At 27.9% G+C, this 20,898-nt stretch overlaps 2 protein-coding genes across 2 annotated transcripts; one reads left to right on the forward strand and one right to left on the reverse strand.

The window, feature by feature from the left end:
* Positions 1-14,312: 14,312 nt before the first annotated feature.
* Positions 14,313-15,704, forward strand: Triagg1_9018 (uncharacterized protein; the record flags this gene model as incomplete). The annotated part of the gene is made up of 4 exons (XM_062903930.1): positions 14,313-14,362; positions 14,440-15,218; positions 15,293-15,461; positions 15,530-15,704. The coding sequence occupies 4 exons, from the start codon at positions 14,313-14,315 to the stop codon at positions 15,702-15,704; spliced, it is 1,173 nt and encodes a 390-aa protein (XP_062751962.1).
* A 3,077-nt stretch (positions 15,705-18,781) lies between these two features.
* Positions 18,782-20,829, reverse strand: Triagg1_9019 (uncharacterized protein; the record flags this gene model as incomplete). The annotated part of the gene is made up of 7 exons (XM_062903931.1): positions 18,782-18,817; positions 18,879-18,999; positions 19,238-19,683; positions 19,742-20,134; positions 20,197-20,380; positions 20,439-20,522; positions 20,579-20,829. 7 exons carry the CDS (start codon positions 20,827-20,829, stop codon positions 18,782-18,784), a joined length of 1,515 nt encoding a protein of 504 aa, XP_062751963.1.
* Between the last annotated feature and the right edge of the window lie 69 nt (positions 20,830-20,898).

Consider the following 20,898-nt stretch of genomic DNA (forward strand, 5'->3'; position numbering starts at 1 on the left):
GTTGGTGGCTCTCAATGGAAGAATAAGGGCCAAGCGGATAATATCCGGTGTGCTGCTGCTGCTTGCGAGAGATCCTAACCGGGAGCAGACGACTTTTATATTATCGTCGGATAACATATTCAATTCCGATAGCCATCTTCTCCTCTTCCAGTCATGAGGCCGCTGTAAATTCTATGTTTGAGTTGTTGCCTATTTGCGAGAACCAACGGTTACGTCCAAAGAGCCAAATCGATATTGAGAGGCTCTCTCTCTCGGGTACTATCTGAAGAATACTTGTGTTACTCCGTATTCGTACAACACTCACTTGCAAGTATGAAAGTCACCAATGCTTCAAAAAGTTATCTTCACGTGGCAGTGTTGGCCCGTCCTAGCAGAACACGAGCAGCCAGGCACTCAGTTACTAGCTCATACAAATACTAATAATTAATGTCGCAGGATATCCCTTTGAAGCAGCTAAGGCATATTGTATATATTTATGGGTTAACAGTAGCTAATCAGACCCTAGAAAAAAAGAGGTACTTCTAATTATATAGAAATTAGCGTATAATATAGGTACTAGTATTTAGACTAGGTATAAATAGCTATATTATACTTATTATAGTACTAAAAAGTTATAATACCGCGTGCCTTTTTTTTAGTAAAAGGTTATAATTGCGATTGCGATTAAATTTCCCTAATGTATAGGCCTTAGTAACCTGCATAAGCTGCCTGCTTCTTCTAAAAAACATAATTATACTATAAAATTAGTATATAAATATCTCTAGTTTAAAATCTCTGCCTTAATAATCCTTAATAGCTATACTTTTTAAAAATATTACTATAAAGGCAGGAGTACTACTTAACCTAACTAGTAATAACCTCCTAGCTAGGATAACCCTAGTGTTAAAGCTTATAGCTATTTATAAAGTAAATATTAAGGAGGAAGAACTATACTAATACTTATTAACCTTTTTTATAAAATTAATAATTATAACCTAAGCTACTTTAAAGTTAAGTACTAATATTTATAAAGTTTATTTTAAAATTATAATTAGTTATTATTATAAGTATAAATAGCTTTTTCCTACTTTTTTTACTAAAGATAAGCTTTATTAACTATATATACTATTATATAGTTTTTAGTTACTTTTAAATTTATTAATAAAATTTAACTTAATAAGAGTTATTAAGTTATAATAACTCACCTAATAAGTTATCCTTAGCTAAGTTATAAATAATAGTCACTACTTATTAGTAAAATATCAAGTTTTTTACCTTAATAACCTCTTTTTTTTAAAACCCGCGTAATAATTAGTAATAATTATATATTCTAATTATTTTCTAATATATAAAACTATTAATAAGCTAGGAGAATAAAACTACTTAATAATTTTTAAGTCTAACTACTTAGTAAGCTATTATTAATTAGTAATAATAATAATAATAATAATAATGCTATTATTACTTATTAATAAATACTACTTTAGAATTATAAGTAATTATTTATTTTTTAAAAATATATAGCTATTATTACCTATTATAAAAAAGGTTTACTATAATAAAATAATAAAAGCTACTAATATTTTACTATAATTAAACTTTTAAGTAATATACTTTATTAATTAAGCTATAGAGAAAGATATAATTATAAGGTTTATTATTCTAACCTTTCCTACTTAAGTAAGTAACTAATATATTAATACTAATAGTAATTATATAAAAATTATTAATATTATTTTTACCCTTAATATTCCTTAATATTATATTAAAAAATACTTATAATAGTTATTTTAATATTATTTTATAAATAACTAATTTCTCCTTATTATTACTATTATTAAGTAATAAATTAATAATATTATTTTTTATTAATAAATTATAAAATAATTTTATTATAAAGGGAATAAATATAAAAAGTATATTTTATTTTAAAAGTAGGTACTTCTTTATAAAAGTAATATTAACTTTTATTATAAAAAATACTATAAATACTTTACTTATTTTAGCTATAGTTAATAATATTATAAAGTTAAATACTACTTTAAAAACTAGCTTCCCCTAAAACTTAACTTTTTTTTACCCTTTTATACTCTTAGCTTATTTATTAATAAATATATTATTTTATTTACTATAACTAAAAATAAAACTTTTATTACTACCTTTATATTACCCACTGCCTTAGTTACTTATTTTTTTTAAATTAATATTATTTTTATTAATTAAAAAAACCCTTATTTATTAATAAGCCTTAAATATAGCTAAAATAATATTATAAAATATAGTAGGGCTAAGTTATTAATATTATTTTAATAAAATAAAATTAATTAGTAAAAAGCTATATTAAAACTTTATAAATAATAAAAAGTAGAAAGTTAAAAGCTTAGTATTAAAAACTATAGTTAATAAATTAACTAAAATTATTTATTTATTAATATTTTAAAAAGTTAACCTATAAGGTTTTTATTATTAATTATAAGTAAATAATACCTTAAATAATAAAAAAGCTTTTAAATATTTATATACTTTAATAAAAAATCCTTTATAAAAAAAAAATAAAGAAATAATAATATTAGGTTTAAGTAAATAATAAACTAAGGCTTATTAATCCTTAGCTAAGTAATTAAGAAAGAAAAATTATAAATAGTTAAGATAATTTATTAATTAATTATATTACCCCTTATTTTTATTTTCTTTATTAAGTTTAAACTTTTTTAAAAGCTTTAGGAATAAATAAAAAAATAAAAAATAAAGTTATTATTAATATTACTATTATTATAATAAAAATATATTATTAAATAAATTAAATTTATTAATTAAGTACTTAAGTATTAAATTTTAACTAAAGGTAATAGGCTTTTTTTAGCTAAATATAAATAAACTTAATAATATATTTTATAAAAGCTAATTTTATTTTTATAAAAATATTTATTTTTTTATAAATATACTTAAGGATTATATAACTATAGGTTATTAATATAATATTTATAAAAATATAGTTTTTTTATTATAAAGTAAAGCTTTAGAATAATATTATATATAATTATTAAAAAATACTATTTAAAAATATAAAATAAAACCTTTCCTTTATTAATAAATAAAAGTACTAAAGTCTTAATTTTAAATAAATATTAATTATATATAAAAAAAACTAAAGCTACTATAATATAACTTTAATATATATTAATAAAGTAAGTAAGTTTATATTTTTATTATAAAAGTTATATACTTAGCTAAGTTATATAGTTTTAATAATAACTAAGTAGTACTTTTATAAATATAAAATTATCTTAACTTATAACTTTATCTAAAGGTAATTAAACCTAATTAATAGGTTAAGCTATATTAATAACTTAATAACTTAAATAATAAAGTATTAATATAAAAAAAGTAAATTACTACTTTTTAATTTAATAAGCTTAATATTTATATATAAAATAATAGCTATAGAAATAACTACCTATAGGGATAATTATATAATTACCTAATATAAAATTATAAAGCTTTTAATTATAATTAACTACTTATTAATAAGTTATAAAATAATATAAAACCTATTTTTAATTCTTAATAAATTAATACTTTTATAGTTTTTAAAAAATAAAAACCTTTAGAAAAAAATAAAATATAATTTAAAAAGTATAAAAAGTAAATAAAGTAAATTAATATAATATAAAAAAAAGATTTAGGATTTTTAATTTTAGTAAATAATAAAAATACCCTATAGTATTATAATAATAACCCTAAGTATAAATTAATTAATAATATTATTAAAATAAATAAAGTAAACTTAGTTAATTTTAGTAAAATAAATACTAGGTTTTTTACTAAGTTAATAACTAATATAGTCTTAATTTATTTATAATAATTATAATATTACTTTTATTACCTTTTATTTAATAATAATAATATTTTATAATATTACTTTTAATTACTAAGAAAATATAAAGGGGCAGTCCCTTAGCTTAATTAATTAAAGTACTAAATATATTAAATATAATTTATTATTTATTAAGTATTATTTAATTACTTAAGATTAATAAAATATTATTTTTATAAATTACTTTTATTAATAAAAAATAAACTAGTTATATTAGTATAATTAATATATAAGGGTATAAGGCTTTATAATTTTATATTATATTTATATACCTTATTTAATATATATATTAAACTTAACTTTTAAAATATAGTTATATAAGCTATTATAAACCCTAAGTATTTAATATTAATAATAAATAAAAAGTAAATATTTTAATAGCTTAGTATAATATTTAAAAATATTTTACTTACTTTAGTAAAAGGACTTAATAATATTATTACCCTTAAATAATAAACTATATTTAGTATTTATTTCTATAATAAAATACTTATTAATAATAAATATAAATAAGTATTAGTAATTATATAAGCCTAAATTACCTTAAATTTAAGTTTTTTTTTATTACTTAGTATTTAATAACTTTATTTTTATAAAGTTAAATTAGATTTTTATTATAAAATAATAACTATAAGATTATATTAAAACTTAGTATTACTAATATAAATTTATTATTATACTTTAGTAAGAATTTATTATAAAGTAGTAGTAGTTATTATAGTAATTATACTACTATAAGTAATAGTAAAAATATTTATTTATAATACTAAATTATTAATTAATAAAGTATTTACTTTTATACTTAAATATAATAATATACTTTATACTTTAGTAAATACTAATATTTTTTTTATAATATTAGCTAACTTTAATAAAGTATTAATTTAAGTTAAATATAATACTTATTTAAGAATAATAATTAAATATAAATATAATATAATATATACTTATTATATTAATATTAACTAAGTATTAATAAAAGCTATAATAGTTTTTAATTTTATAATAATAAATAAAGTTTATAAAATATATTAAAAAGTAATTTTATAATAAATAAAATTTTTTAGTAAGTTAATTACCTTAATAAAATAAAATACCTTAGGTTATTAATAAGTAATTAATATAAAATATAAGCCTAGCTTTTTAATAAAAAAAAAAGTTACCCCTTAGCCTTAGGGAATAAACTATTTTTCTTTAAGTATTTACCTAGTTATAATAAAAAAAAAGTTATTTTAAAAAAAGTCTATATAATAGTATTAACTAATAAAATTACTTACTAATTTATAAATATTATTATTATTTATAATATTTAATAAAATTATAAAATATTACTAATTTTATTAAATAAATAAATAAAAGTTTTACTAATTAATAATTAGTAATTAGTAAAATTATATATAAAACTATATTTACTAAAAAAAAGGGATTATTATTTAGTAAAAGAGATATTTAACCCCTTTTATAAATTAGGATAAATAAGCTAGACTAGTTAACTTATACTTTTTACTACCTTAGTATTTATAATTTAAAAAAAGGTTAATAATATTAATAAGGGAAAAGTAATAATTAACTTATGTAACCTTAATATAGTAATAATCTTAGATATATATCCTTTACTATATTAAAAAAAATTTATTATAATATTAAAAAGTACTAAATTTATATTAATAGTAAATATAAAATCTTTTTTTTATTAATTTATAATATACTTAAATAATAAATTAAAGCTTATATTAGTAATATATTAAAAATTAAAAACCTTAAATATTATATTTATAGAATTTTATAATTTACTATTATATATATAATAATAAATTAATAATAAACTTTTCTTATTTTATAATTTTATATAAATATATTTTAATAATATTATAATTTTCTCTTTAACCTTTAAAGCTTATTATAAATACTTATACTAGCTTTTTTTACTATTTAAAAATAAAGAGTTATACTTTTTATTAATAAAGTTTTTTCTTAAATACTCTTTAGTAGTTTTATTAAGTTATTAAATTAATAAAAAGGAGTCCTCTTTAACTAATACTTATATTAAAGTATTATATAAGTAAGTATATTTAGGATTACTTAAATAATTAGAAAAATATTATATTATAATAAATTAAATCTAGACTTATATTCCTTTATATACTTAAAAAATTACCCCCTTACTTATAATAAAAATATTATTATTAATTAATAATATATAATAAGGTTATTTAACCTTATTAATAAAAAAAAAAAGGTTTATAAGTTTAATTTTAATACTTAAATACTAAATAAAAAAAGCTACTTTTAGTTTACTTTAGGATAATTTATTATATTACTTATTACTTAAACTAATTTACTTTAATAATAAATATTAACTTTTTATAAAAATTAATATTTTTAAAAAATATAGTTTTAATATTATTTTTTTTTATTATAAAGAATTATTTTATAATAATAAGCTAATAAATAGCCTAAAGTAAAACTATATTAATTATATTAATTTTTAAAGTAAGTTTTTAATATTAATAAAAAGAAATTATTAATTAATAAAACTTAAACTTACTTATTTTATTTAAGTAGTTATTAAAAATAAAATAATATTTTATAATACTTAATTTTTAATTATTATTTTAATAAACTATATAATATTAAGGCTTATTATTTAATAAAAATCTTTATTAATATTAAATATAGTAAAAATAAATTTATATATTATTAATACTAGTATTTTTTTATTTTAGTATAATTTAAAAGTATTATATATACTTAGTAAATTTAATATTCTCTTAAATATATTATTTAAGTTAATATATATTAATAATAATAATCCTAAAGCTTAAGATAAAATAAATAATATATTAAAAAATATTTTAATATTATTTAATAAAGTTTTCTTAGGTATAAAAGTAATTATATAACTTAATTTATATTAATAATTCTTTAAAAAATATTAAAAAAATTTAAAATATTTATAAATTATTAATTAAATAAAAGTAAATACTTTAATTAATAAAAATAAAATTTTAAGCTAGTAGAAACTTACTTTTAAATTTTACTTAAATAATATATTACTATATATAGCTTATAATAAAATATATAAATTATATATTTTTTATAATATAATAAAAATAATTATTAACCTTATTTATAACCTATAGTATTTTAGTAAAATAAAAACTTATTATAAATTAATAATATTTACCTTTTTTAAAATATAATAATATATTAAAATATATATTTACTATTATAAATATAAATAATTTAGGTAGTCTTATTAAGCTATATTAAAAAACCTATACTTAATTATACTACTTATTATTTCTTATAAAATATAATACTTTAATTTTATATTATCTTTATTAATAATATTATTAATATTATTAATATTTTAGTAATTAAAATTTAAAAAGTTTAATATTATTTTTAATATTATTTATAAATTATTTAAAAAATATAATATATTACTAAAATACTTTATATACTTAGTAAAAGTATAAGCTAAAGTTATAGTTTTTTTTTAATTTATTACTAACTAAGAATTATTAATAATAATTATATTAAACTATAATAAATAATAAATTAGTAATTTTTAAACTAAGCTTTTTAATTTTTTAAAAATATACTTTATTATAATAATAGTATAATACTTAGTTAGAAATAATTAATTAGAATTTATAAATATTATTATTAAGGCTATAATTTAATATTACTTTTTAATCTTACTAAATAGCTATTAGTTATTTATATTACCTATAATTTAATTATTACTAAATAATACTTTTATAAAATTTATTAAGTATTTATTAAATAAATTAGTAATAGACTTTTACTTTTAAATATTATTAATACTACTATATAAAGTATTAGCGTTAACTATACTTAAAAATACCCTATTACTTAAATTCTTAAGAATACTAAAATAGTATAAAGCTTAAATAATAATAAATTTTATAAATATTAAATATAAATAATAATTTAATAAGTATTATTAATAACTTAAATTCTTTAAAAAAAACTAAGTTTACCTAAGACTTTATTATAAGTATAAACTACTAAAATAATTATTAAAGTTTAGGTAGTAAAAGGTTAAATTATTAATTATTTACTAAAAAATTAGTTTATATACCTTCTACTTTAATTTATTATTATACTAGAAAATTTATTTTATTATTTTAATTATATAATTAAAGCTAGTACTAAGGGAAAATAACTTATTTAATAAGCTATAGTAAAATATAATAAAAGCGCTATACCTTAAAGGTAATAATAAAAACTAGGAGTTATATAAAATTAAAAAGTTATTAATTAAATAAATTTCTTATAAATAAAAGTAATATTTAGTTTAATAAGTAAAATAAAGTATAAAATTTAATAAGTAATATAATAAAAATTTTTTAATAATTAATATAAAAGAATTAGTAAATAAGTTTAATTTATAAAGCCTTATTTAATATTAAAAAGTATAAGTATTATAAATATATTATTAATAATAAATAAAGTACTAGCTAATAGTAATTTTACCTAATACTTAATTAGTAAATAAGTAAATATATTATATATTACTAATATTATTATAATTTTTCCTTTATATTATTTTTCTAATTTTCTTTTTCCTTTTTTACCTTTATTTACCTTACTTTTCTAAGGCTTTTTATTATTATTTATATTACTATTTATTATTAATAATAAGTAATAACTATATTTATTATAATAACTTATATTAACCCTTACTTAAGACCTTAATTATTTTTAAAATAAATTAAATATAAATATATTTTTATTATATAAAGCTATATATATTATTTATATATTATAAAAGTTATTAAAGCTTACTAAAAATAGGCTATTAATATAACTATAAAAAACTAAAAATAATACTTTAAGTTAATTTAAAATAGTAAATTTATTAAAAAGGGATTAGCTTTTAAAGCCTTAAGTAACTATTAAGTTTATAAAAACCTTAATATAAAAGTAAGTTAAGTATATTATATATTCCTTATAACTATTTATTTAAAAAAAAAATTAAAAGTTTTTTAAACTTATTTTATAGTTATTTTTAAATTACTTAAAATTAATAATTTTATTATTAAATACTATTTTTATTATAAAGCCTTTTAAAAAAATTAAAAAAGAAAAAGTAGTAATATAATATTATAATTAACTATTATACTACTTAGTAGTAATATAACTAGCTTATTTACTAAGAATTCCTTTAGTATTAGTAATAACTTTATAATAGTATTACTTTTTAATAATATTCCCTTATTATTATTTACTAATAGCTTAATATTTTTATTTATAAACTTAATTTTAATTATTAATTTTATAATATTTTTAGTAACTTTAAATTTATTATTATTCTTAATTAATAATTTTACTATAGCTATAGTAAAATACTAACTTAAAAAGTAACTCCTTAAATAAATTAAGGATACTAAAATAAAAATTAAAAAACTAAAATTTACTATAATATTAAAGCTTAATAATATTAATTATAAAATTACTTTATACTTTAAATTAATTAAAAATATATATAAGCTTTATTAAAAATACTTAAATAGTATTAATATAAAAATTATACTTTCCCTTAATTAAATAATTAATAAGGTTAGTAATATAATAAATACCCTTAGATTTTATAAATTTTAAGTTAAGTTATATTCTTAATATAACTAAGTAATTATTACTATTTAATAAATATATAAGCTATTATTACTATTTAATAAACTTACAAGGGATAATAAAGTAAAATTAATTTTAGGATATTAAAATCTAATAATACTAAGAAGGAATTTATTTTTTTTTAAAACTATAAAGCTATAATACTAAGGATAGTGTTTTTTATATAGTAGGGTAATTAACTTAATAAAAGTTATTAAGTTATAATAACTTACTTAATAAGTTATTCTTAGCTAAGCTATAAATAATAGTTACTACTTATTAGTAAAATATTAAGCTTTTTACCTTAATAACCTTGTTTTTCTGAAACCCGCGTGACACCTATAGTAATATTAAAATATTATTTTTTACTTATTTTTTTAATAAATATAAATTTAATAATATATATTTTTAAAGTTAAGCTTTATATATACTTTTACTTTTTTTAAGTAATTTAAGATTTTATAAATTAATAGTAAAAGTACTTAATTTTTATAAATTATTTAGTTTAATATATAATAATTAATATAAAAATATAGTTTTTTTTTTTCTTTAGTATAAAAAATATTAATATTTTTATTAAATTATTAAACTTTTAAATTTAGCTTTTTTTTTTTACTTTTTATAAATACTTCTTTAAAACTTTAAGTTTATTATTTATAAAAAAATAAATAAAGCTTTATAATAGTATTATAAAGGTTATATTTATTATCAAGAGGTTTAGTAAAGCTGCAACAGCTAGGTCAGAGGAAGGCTACGCCCCAGCCTTTGGTTCAAAATCCAGAATTAATCCATAGCTCAACCTGATTGGCCACAGCTAACTAAGTCAAACCTCGAAGATTCAGGCCACAAAGTATAACCGCTAATCAAGGTTCAAGACCAAACTCAAAATACGCAAAAAGGCCCGAACAACAAGGTTCAAGCACAACGCAAGCTTCAAGCCCGCAACTTATAGTTTAATAACTCAACTAGACCAGATAGGCTGATCGTTCCGTCAGGTTATAAAAGGCAGCGATAATCCTTGCAAATAGATTGCGTACGCAACGCAAAAGACCACCCGACGAGACAACGCACCCTATACAAAAGCAACAAACCCTTGCAACAACTACAAGACAAGTCAACAGCCAACCGAAGTCACAAACAGCCACAATAGCTAAAGGCAATAAAAAACCAACGGCAACTACTACTAAGATAATAGCTACTACTGCAAAAACTTATAATCCTAATACTATTAGCGCCGTAGAGAAGGTCTGCTAGAGCCTAAAGAATAAACAAGGCAGAAGAGGGCAACCTAAACTAACCACGAAAGAGAAAACGTAGATCAGCTGGGCTACTACTAGCCAATAGCTACTAAACAAAGGTTTAATAATAATTATTCTAATCTTAGCTCTTAGGCAGTTTATCCTCTGTACCCAGGAGAGATAATAGTATTATATTAAGTTTAATATTAATAATATATATTAAATTATTAAGGGGTATAAGTTTTATAATTATATTTTTATTAAAAATCTTTATATAGTTTAAATACTTAAAGGGTAATTTTTTTACTTTTTTTTTATTATAATTTTTTAATATTTAGTTTTTAATATATAAGTAAAAGAGGTATTTTATATATTTTTTTTTTAAGTTTATTTTTTTAATACTTTATATTAAAATTATTTTTATTTTTATTTTTTTATTTTATTTATATATTTATTTATAAAATATTATAATTTTAAAGTTTTTTTTTAAAAATTAATAATATTATTATTTTAATAAATAATAAATATTTAAATTAATTATATTATATTATAATTTACTTAAAAAAATATTATTATTTATATTTACTATAATAAAAAAGGGAATTTAAAATTATTTTATTATTCTTTAATTATTAATTATTTTATATAACTTTATTATAATACCTTATATATTACTTACTTTTTCTTTATTAAATAAATAAAGTTTAGTTTTATAAAATAAAATTTAATTAAATAATATAAATTACTATTATATTATATTAATATTACTATTAAAATTTAATATAAAAGTTACTTTTATTTATTTATTTTTTATTTTTACTTTTAAATATTTTTTTATAATTAAGCTATAGTTTTTAATATTAATAATAAATTTAAGTAATAAAAAAGTAACTTTAGTATAATTTTATACTTTTCTTAAAGTAGGAATAAAGTTAACTTTAAAGCTTAGGCTTTTATTATTAATAAAATTATTATAATATTTTATTATATAATATTTATTATTATATTTTTTATAATTAAGTATAATATATATATTTTTAAAATATAATTTATTATATTTTTAGTAAATTAGCCTTAAAGTAAATTTATTTTTTAATATATTTAACTTTATAAAAATACTTTTTTAAAGTATAATAGTTTTATTAATATTACTTTTTTATTAATTATTTTTTTATAATTTTTAAAAGTTATTATTTTTTTATTTTTTTTTTAATTATAATTTTTAAAGTTTTATAATTTATTATTATAATTTACTACTTTAGCTTATTTTTTTATATTATAAAAATTTAATTAAGTTATAAAAAGTTTAATATTAAAAATACTTTTATATAAAAGAGTAAAGTATTTATTAATAAATTAAGAAATATAAAAGTTATTTAAAAAGCTATTTAAAATTTTACTAAAAATTATTTTAAACTTTTTTAAAAAAGCTTAAAATAATTTACTTTTATTTTAATTAATATTATTTAATAATATAATTATATTAAGTATATAAGTAATTTTATTATTAATATTATTTTTATATTACTTTATATATTAATTATATATTAAATTATTAAAAAAATATTAATATTTTTTATTTTAAAAAAAAGTTTATTATTATTTTATATTTTTTTTAAAATAATTATTAATATATTAAATTTTATAAAAGTTTTTAATAAATTACTTTTTTTTAAGTTTAAATTAATTACTTAAGTATATAAAGTATATTTAAAACTTTATTTAATTTTTACTTTTAAATTTTAAAATTAATATTTAAACTTTTTTTTATATATTAAAATAAGTTTACTTTAGCTTTACTTTAACCTTAGGCCTTAAGAAGTTAAAATTAAAAATAAGGTTTTTTTTATTTTTAATTATTTAAAAATATTAAATTTTTTTTTTTTTTTTTATAATTTTACTATAATAATAATATATTTTTATAATTTATTAAATAAAAAAAACTTATATAAATTTAAATTAAGGGTTTTTTTTTTTAATAAAGAAGTTATATTAAGGGGTTTCCTTAGTAATAATATTATAATATTAATTTATAAAATAACTTATAATAATATTTATAATTATATTATTTATTAAGTTTATAAAATTATAATTTTATAATTATTAAAATATAATTTATATATATAAATATTATTAATAATTATTCTTATTTTTAATAATTTTTTTACTTTTTATAAATTAAAAAAATAAATTTATTAAAAGTTAAATTAGTAAAAAAAAATAAAAAAATATAAAAGTAAGTTTATAAAAGCTTTATATTAAATATATAAAATAAGTATATAAAAGTAATTATATTTATTTTTAACTTTTTATAATTTTATAAAACATATAGTTATTATATAATATTTACTATTATACTAAAGGCTGCGTAGCCCTTAGCCTATGCCTTTCTAGCGCGGTTAGAGTAATATTATAACGTGAACGCTGAGCCCCGCTGCGAGGTTAGTGCGTTTTCGAGGCCTTAATGTCAGGTCCGTCACTTGGCTCTGACAATTTCTAACTTATGTATGTGAACCATAGGTAGGGACAGCTTATTAAGCTAATAACCTAAAGCAACTATTAGGCCTTGAGACTAATAGGTATATTAATTAGCCTTATACTGGGAGGGGGTAAGGTATAAAAAGCTTAGGTTATGAGAATATCACCAATGTTATAACTCCTGCAAGAATGTGTGCGCCACGTCCACTACCTACTGTATGGTCGTATGTGATGAGATGGGTTGCAAATTCACATCAAGGCGATTGTTATTGTGCGAGTTTGCCCCCCAGGCAGACTAGTCCCTGATTCCGATTGAGCCCTAAAAGGGTCCAGGCCGAAAGCGGACTAAACCCAGGGGTCCTTGAACAAACCCCCACAACGGCCGTTTGGAACTCAACAATACGTGTACAAGTCCCCCCGTACTAATGCGCAGCGGCGCCCCTTGAAAATTCGTCAATTGATGGATGGATTCAATCCCCTTTGATCCCCCCAAGACAGACAATAGGCCCCTAGAAACGCCCCCAAAAGGCCCTTGGGCCATTGGCACGTGCAGCGTTAGTGGACTCAGAATTGTTGATCTCGTCGTTTTGAGGCTCCCCCGCTGGCCAACCACGCACCCCTGCTCTCTGGCGGTAAAGGACAGCAAGGGCTCGCTTGGCCAGAGATCTCATTTCAGATTATAATTAGCTCACTTTTTGGCAACAGTCGCAAGCGGTCTGGGCGCCAGAAACGGGGCGGGTTTCTTGGGCAGAGCTGTCTTGCAGCCAGCCGTTAGCACAAGGTACCTGGCCCGCCAGCGAAGCCGCCGCTAGAGACGCGAGTCACGCCTGTTACCGCCACCCAACAGAGATAGAGCCAGATAAGGGACCACCACAGAAAGAAAATATGGATCGAAGAGAGCTAAGGGGAGTGGAAAATTTGATGCCGTGCCTGACTATGGATCACCCTTTTCCCTTCTTCATGCCTTAAGCTGGGTTCCGGGTGGGTTTAAAAAGAAACTTGACGGCTCTCTGGATCAAGACTAAGCATCAGCAATCCCAATTCTCTCCCGTTGAGCACAGGTAACCAGTTGGCTTGCCTTGTTCCCCTCAAAGATGGCTACCACCACGACAGTGACCAAGCGCGGAGGCGCCGTGGCCTCAATGTCAGTCCGAGCCTCACTCAATCCGCCAGAAAATATCTCGTCGTCGTGTCCCGTGCTGACCCCCCAGTTGTATGTAGCACGCTGCCCGAGGGTGAGAGTCGGTTTCCCGACATCAACACCATCCGGGCTGCCATTCCCAAGCACTGCTTCGAGCCGTCCGTGGCCATCTCCATGGGCTACCTGGTGCGCGATGTTGCCATGATTGGAGCTCTTGGCTGGGCTGCCATCACGTACATTCCCACCATTCCCGATTCCACCCTCCGGACCATTGCCTGGATCGTGTACGGCTTCGTCCAGGGCCTGGTCTGCACCGGTCTCTGGATCCTGGGGCACGAGGCCGGACACGGCGCCTTCTCCAAGCACGGCTGGCTCAACCACGTCGTCGGCTTCTTCTCCCACTCTGCGCTGCTGGTGCCCTACTACTCTTGGAAGTTCTCCCACCACCGCCACCACATGTTCACCGGCCACATGGACAAGGACATGGCCTTTGTTCCGAGGACCAAGGTCGACTATCTCAAGCGCGCAATGGCTTCGCTGGAGATGCTCGAGGACACGCCCGCCTACCAGTTCATCACCCTCATGTCTCACCAGCTCTTTGCCTGGCAGGTGTACCTCATGTTCAACATCTCGTCCGGCAGAGGCAGCCTCCAGAAGAGCGCAAACACCATGTTCGGCAAGAGCCACTTCTCGCCCAACAGCGCCGTGTTCCGCCGCAGCGAGGCTCCCTGGATTGCGCTGTCCGACGTCGGCCTCTGCTTGACCTTTTTCGCCCTGTACAAGCTCGCTGGCGTCGTGGGAACGAGCACCGTGCTGCTGGCCTATGCCCAGCCCTACTTTTGGGTTCACCACTGGCTGAGTACGTCTTTTGTCTTTTGTCCTTGATTTGAAGCCTCCTCTCCATGCCGAACGGCATTGCTAACGAGCTTTTAGTCGCCATCACCTACCTCCACCACACCCACATGGAGGTGCCTCACTATGCGGCCGAGAATTGGACCTTTGTCAAGGGAGCCCTGGCCACTGTCGACAGAGAGTTTGGCTTTGTTGGCCGCCACCTGTTTCACTGCATCATTGAGCACCACGTTGTTCACCACCTTTTCCCGTAAGTTAGCAATCAAACCTTCTTTCACTTTAAAGCTGCGCAAGCAACTGACATTCTTTTCCCCTCAGGCGCATTCCCTTTTACTATGCTGGAGAGGCCACCGAGGCTATCAAGCCTGTGCTCGGCGATCTGTACTACCGCGACGAGCGATCCTTTATTGGACAGCTGTGGACCAACTTCACCAAGTGCAAGTACGTGGTTGCCGACGACTCGGCGCCTGGCGCTCTCAAGTGGGCGCAATGATTGTGATGAATGAATGACCGCTGTTGGAAATTGATCGGCTCGGCAGGTTGGGTATTTCAGAGAGAAAATGGCGGTAAAACTCGGATAGAGGATCGGGTCAGGTCGGCCTTTGGACGGCCTTTGGAGTTATTTCTCGTGAGATGGACCGGGTTTGCCTTTGATGCGCGACGATAGACTAGAAACCACGGAAAATAGAGAGGAGGAGGCATTGCAACGTTAATAGACTTGATTTAACGGATTAAACAAAGACTCGCTCGCTTTTGTGACGAGATGATGGTGATGAGAGAATGTTTGTTGGATGAATTAAAAAAAAATTCAAGGTAGAAGAGGGGGAGAAGGCAGAAGATGGATTGTGATTTGACGAGCCGCGTCAGGTGACTGCATGTAGGCGTCGCGACGGTTAGTAGGTACGTACATTTCAATGTCTCAGGTCGCATAAGAGAAATTGAAGATGCTGCTGATGATGATGATGATGTAAAATATTCGTCTCTCTTCCCTCTCACTCGTCGCTGGACTGTATCCGAGGTTCCGCGTACTCGTATTTGACAGCGTGATGCGTCACTGGTTGGTTGATTCCTGATACCCAGCCGATGGATAGTTGTAGATAGCCCATCTTCAACTCTCGGGATATGTAAGCCAGTAGATTGTTTGACACCCAACGTCTTTACATGGCACTTCAACAGTCCGGCTAGATCCGGTATCCCAGGCCCAAAGCCCACGGTCCATGGATCCTGGAAGTCTTACATCGATCACGAACAGAGAACCACGCCGGGCGCTCACATCCTTGTGGTTAATACCGTTACAGTAATCGCCAAACCTAGTTACTTCATCTCTGCCGGGATATACTAACTTCCATATATCCTACTCTACAGATCTTGTCGCCTCTCATCCACAAAAACTCGGTCTTTATCAAGTAAATCATTCACAATGTCGAGCTTTGCCAATGCCTTCATTCTCTCAATCGACAATATCTGAGGTACACAATACATGTATATGTATCTTCTCTCACATCACGTCGTTGGAAGAATTATACTCGTCAGTACGTATCTGCAATGTCCAAATAGTTGTCCCTTTTCAAAGAAGCGCTGCATGCTTTCACTTACATATACCATGCTAATCTGATCTATCAAGTTGAAGATGGACGAATGAGCAATACTTCTGCATAAAGAAAGACATAGAGGAGGATGGCTGAATTCCAAGACCAGAAAGGTATAGTAATCTTTCCCACTACTACCTAGGTAGGTAGTACTGTCCCGATGGGAATTGCAAAGTATAAAGTACACAACCTTTACTCAAAGCTCTCTCTGTGAAACTTAAAAAGCCACTTAAAATCATACCACAATGAATTTCTTTCTATATCTGGCATGCACGGCCAATGATAATCTCATACAATACCTAGGGTGGTTTAGATTTGTAAGGCACGGCCAACCACCTCTGCAAATTCGCCCCCTCCTCTCTTGCATATGTGAAAACGCAAATAAGCCTTCAGTCCCAGCCAATCTATTTATGTATACCCAGTAGCCGTTTGGAAAATTTCTCCACTGCTCTGAATTTGCTGGCTGGAATCTCAGGTCACAGAGTGATGCCGCAAATAGAAAACTTCTTGTGCTGGACTTGGGGAGAACTATTTCATATATTAAACTGCTACTCCCATTCCAGTCCTTCTGTATTCTCTTTTTTCTCTACTATTCATACGCAAATCTTTTTCTTTTCAGCATCAACGACCCGCCTTCTGGCACGGAAACCACCTAAATCAAAGATCTGATGGAACCATGTCATAATATTCAGCAACTCTCCTCGGAGCTGAGGTGCATGATATGGTCTCAAGTTGGTCAAACCGACAGCTATACTCAACTGCTTCGCACAAGCCGCCTCATCCGAGCTGATATCTTGACACTCGTCCCTGGAGCAGGCCTTTCTTGCCAGTGTTGGCCATACCTGCCATGTGCCTGTGGCAAATCTATCGATGTGAATCGACTGACCATCACCGTGGAGCCTTAGTGTTCCTCCCAGTCCTGGCTCAAGTTCTCCGTCCTACTGCACCGGGGCCGAGAAATATCTTGGAGAGTTGAAAGTCTGGACGACATTCTTGCGGAGCCGGTCCGCTATTTTCACCCAAAGGAAATATTCATCGACTTCCAGGCCCCCAAGAAAGGGGACCATCTCATCTCATTGCTGATACTGCGCGCCAAGGTGTTCGATGTTTGTGCTGTTTTAGATCTCGTACAAGCTCAAAGAAAACGATCACTTCGCCTACATTTCAGTGATCCATGGGCAAAGAGCGGCAAGGGTCCAAATAAGCCCTTCTGGGAAAACCGGCCTTGCTCAAACAGCATCAAGAGAGACAGGATGCGGCGTGTTCTACGGCGACAGATTCCTAGCCTCCGGATGCATATGCTCGAGAACCGCCAGGCCTGCTTATTCTTTTACGAAATGATTCTGACACCATTTTGTATGCACTGGGCCTGGAGAAACGCGCAAGTCACATTCGACAAGGAGCCCAAGCCGAAGAGCACCTCGTTCACCTCGCAAACTTGGGTCGTTGGCGAAATGGTAACCGTCCACCATGGCGTCAGGCCGTTACTCCTTACAGCGTGGGCATGGGTCGAGCGCCTGATGCAACAGGGCAAAATAAAGAGATCAGAGGAGGAGTACGTGCCTGAATTCGAGAACCAGCAAGCCCTGCGTCAGGAATGGAACTCTCCACAAGCCCAGCATATCTCTTGGATGCAATCACTCAAAGAGTACCACCTTTTTTTTACTAGAAACTCACAAGACTTTCATCACCTTGTACAGATGAATTGGTCACGACAAACAGGCCTTGTTGAAATTATTGGCCGGCATGCCAATTTATCTCCCAGAAACGGCTTCGCAGAACTACAGCCTAGGGCGCTCGTCTCGTTGGCACATGTTGGCCGTGCGAGGCTACGCACTTGGAAGTGGAATCATTACATTATACGCCAAACATACAGAGATTGGAGCCTATCTCGCTTGACTATGCCATCTGAGTCGGAGTCGGACGCTGCAGCCCGAATGATCTACTTCGGAATGGTTCAAGCACGCGAGCTGAGGTTCAGTTAGCTATCCAAGTGGTAATGGTAGCCCCATTCCGTCTGGGGATCTAATATATTATACAGTGGAATTCGAGTGCTGCCTGAACAGTCGTTCCCTTACAAAAGCACACTTGATGAGCTGATTCAGGAAGACCGCACATATTTGGAGGATCAGGCACGTTGGCAGCGGAAACTGGGGCGTTCGCTCGATATGGTCACTCTTGTTGGATTCTTCCTCCATGCTAGGATAAACATCATCAGCTTACGGCTAGAGTAACAAGAATACATAACTCGTCATAAATCCTATGAACCATGATACCAAGGCGATGTTATAATGTATACAATGTGACCCTCTGCCCAGAGATATCCGCCTCCCTTTGTAGCTTGACATTCTCCCTCCGCAGCAAGATCTTCAGCAACGAAGAACACCCAATACTAATAAAAGAAAACACCATCATGAGTATCATGGCGAGCGCATACCGAGGTTCATCTTGCGGACGGAAAAAGTACGGGCTCCAAATGTTACCCAGCTGGGCAAGCAGGTTGATGATAGCCGTCGCAGCAGCCCGCTTTTCAGGCGTCTGGTTAAGCGTACTGGCTGCCCACGAGTATACCATGGCATTAGCCGCAAAGGCGCCGGAGCAGTAGAGGAAAGACGCAAAGTAGCGAGCTCCAATGTTTAGCGTCGCTGTGGAGATGATGAAACCTACAGCTGCAACGGCCATCGGGATCGAGATGTGATAGCTTCGTTCGTTGTGACGGTCACTCGAGTAGGCAACTGCAAACGAGACCGCGGCACCGAAAAGGTAGGGGGGTGCCGTGAGGACGAGCGTGATGGTCTGAGAGCCGATGTGGAAGCCGCTTACGATGGTGGGGAAGAAGTAGTTGAATCCGTAGGCTGTATGGTTGGAACATAGGAGGAGTGTCTGGAAGCACGGTATGTGTGAGCCACGGACGATAGATGCGCGGTATGGAAGAACTTACAAATATCCACGTTCGGTAGTCCCTAAGTGCCAAACGCACGCCATACCAAACAGATCGGTCTGCCTCGGGAAGCGATACACGGTCGAGAGCCATTCTCTTCGCAGCCAGCTCCCGTTCCTCCTCGGAAAAGAGCCACCTGCCACTGCCGGTTTTGGATTCAATGTAGTCAGGAAGAAGGAAGAAGGCAATCAGAGCGGCAAAGAAACTGCCCGAGCCATCAATGATGAAGAGCCACTGCCAGCCTGCGATGTTTCTAGTTCCATCAAGGCCAGAGAATACACCGGCTGCAATCAAGCCCGAAAACGCGGTTGCAAGAACAAGGCCAGAGTATAAGACGGCAGTGCGTAGGGCCAGCTCTTTTCTTGTGTACCAGCAAGACAAGAGATAGAAGGCCTTTTTCGGTAGGCAGACGTCAGCATACTCGTTGCTTATAAAAGGGTCAGTTGGAAACTCACGCCTGGGAAGAAGGGAGCTTCCACAATTCCGAGAAAGAAGCGAACCGTAACCAGGCCTCCATAGCTCGTTACGGCTGCTGTGGCGGCTGACACGCATGACCAGACGGCGACACAGGCAGGCAGGTAAATGCTGGGCCTGATACGCGTGATGAGCATATTGGACGGGAGCTGGGCAAGCATATATCTATCTCTTCATTAGACAATGATGGCCAAAGAGGCAAATGCTCAGGGTATGGACTGACCCAACATTCAAGATGGATACAGCTGTATTGAAATCGTCGCCGGTTAATCCGAGGTCCCTCTCAAAGGTGTTCAATCTAGCTTGACTAAGGTTCTATGTCAGCACGTAATTCCACAAGTTACATCTCCAAAGGGGTCATACGAGATGTTGTTTCGGTCCAAGTAGTTAAATAAGTATAAGACCCATACTACCGGCAGCAGGGTCATATCGAGTTTACGGACCAATCTCTTTTCGCGCGCCCGCCATTCTGGTGTCTCAAGGGGTTCCTCTTGAGCAAGACCGCCCTTTTCAGTGCTAATGTCAGGCATTGTCTCCAAGTGCTCGTGACCAGATGCATTCTCCTTCACCGGAGTAGCAGCCACATCACTCTTGGAGACTGTGTCTGAGCTCATGGTGAAGTATCTTGAACGAGCGAGTTGAGTTAAAAATGTTCAAAGTATTTGCATTGGCAGCATGAATGG

This window comes from Trichoderma aggressivum (assembly GCF_033847375.1).
Source record: "Trichoderma aggressivum f. europaeum strain CBS 100526 chromosome Unknown scaffold_048, whole genome shotgun sequence".
NCBI lineage: Eukaryota > Fungi > Ascomycota > Sordariomycetes > Hypocreales > Hypocreaceae > Trichoderma > Trichoderma aggressivum.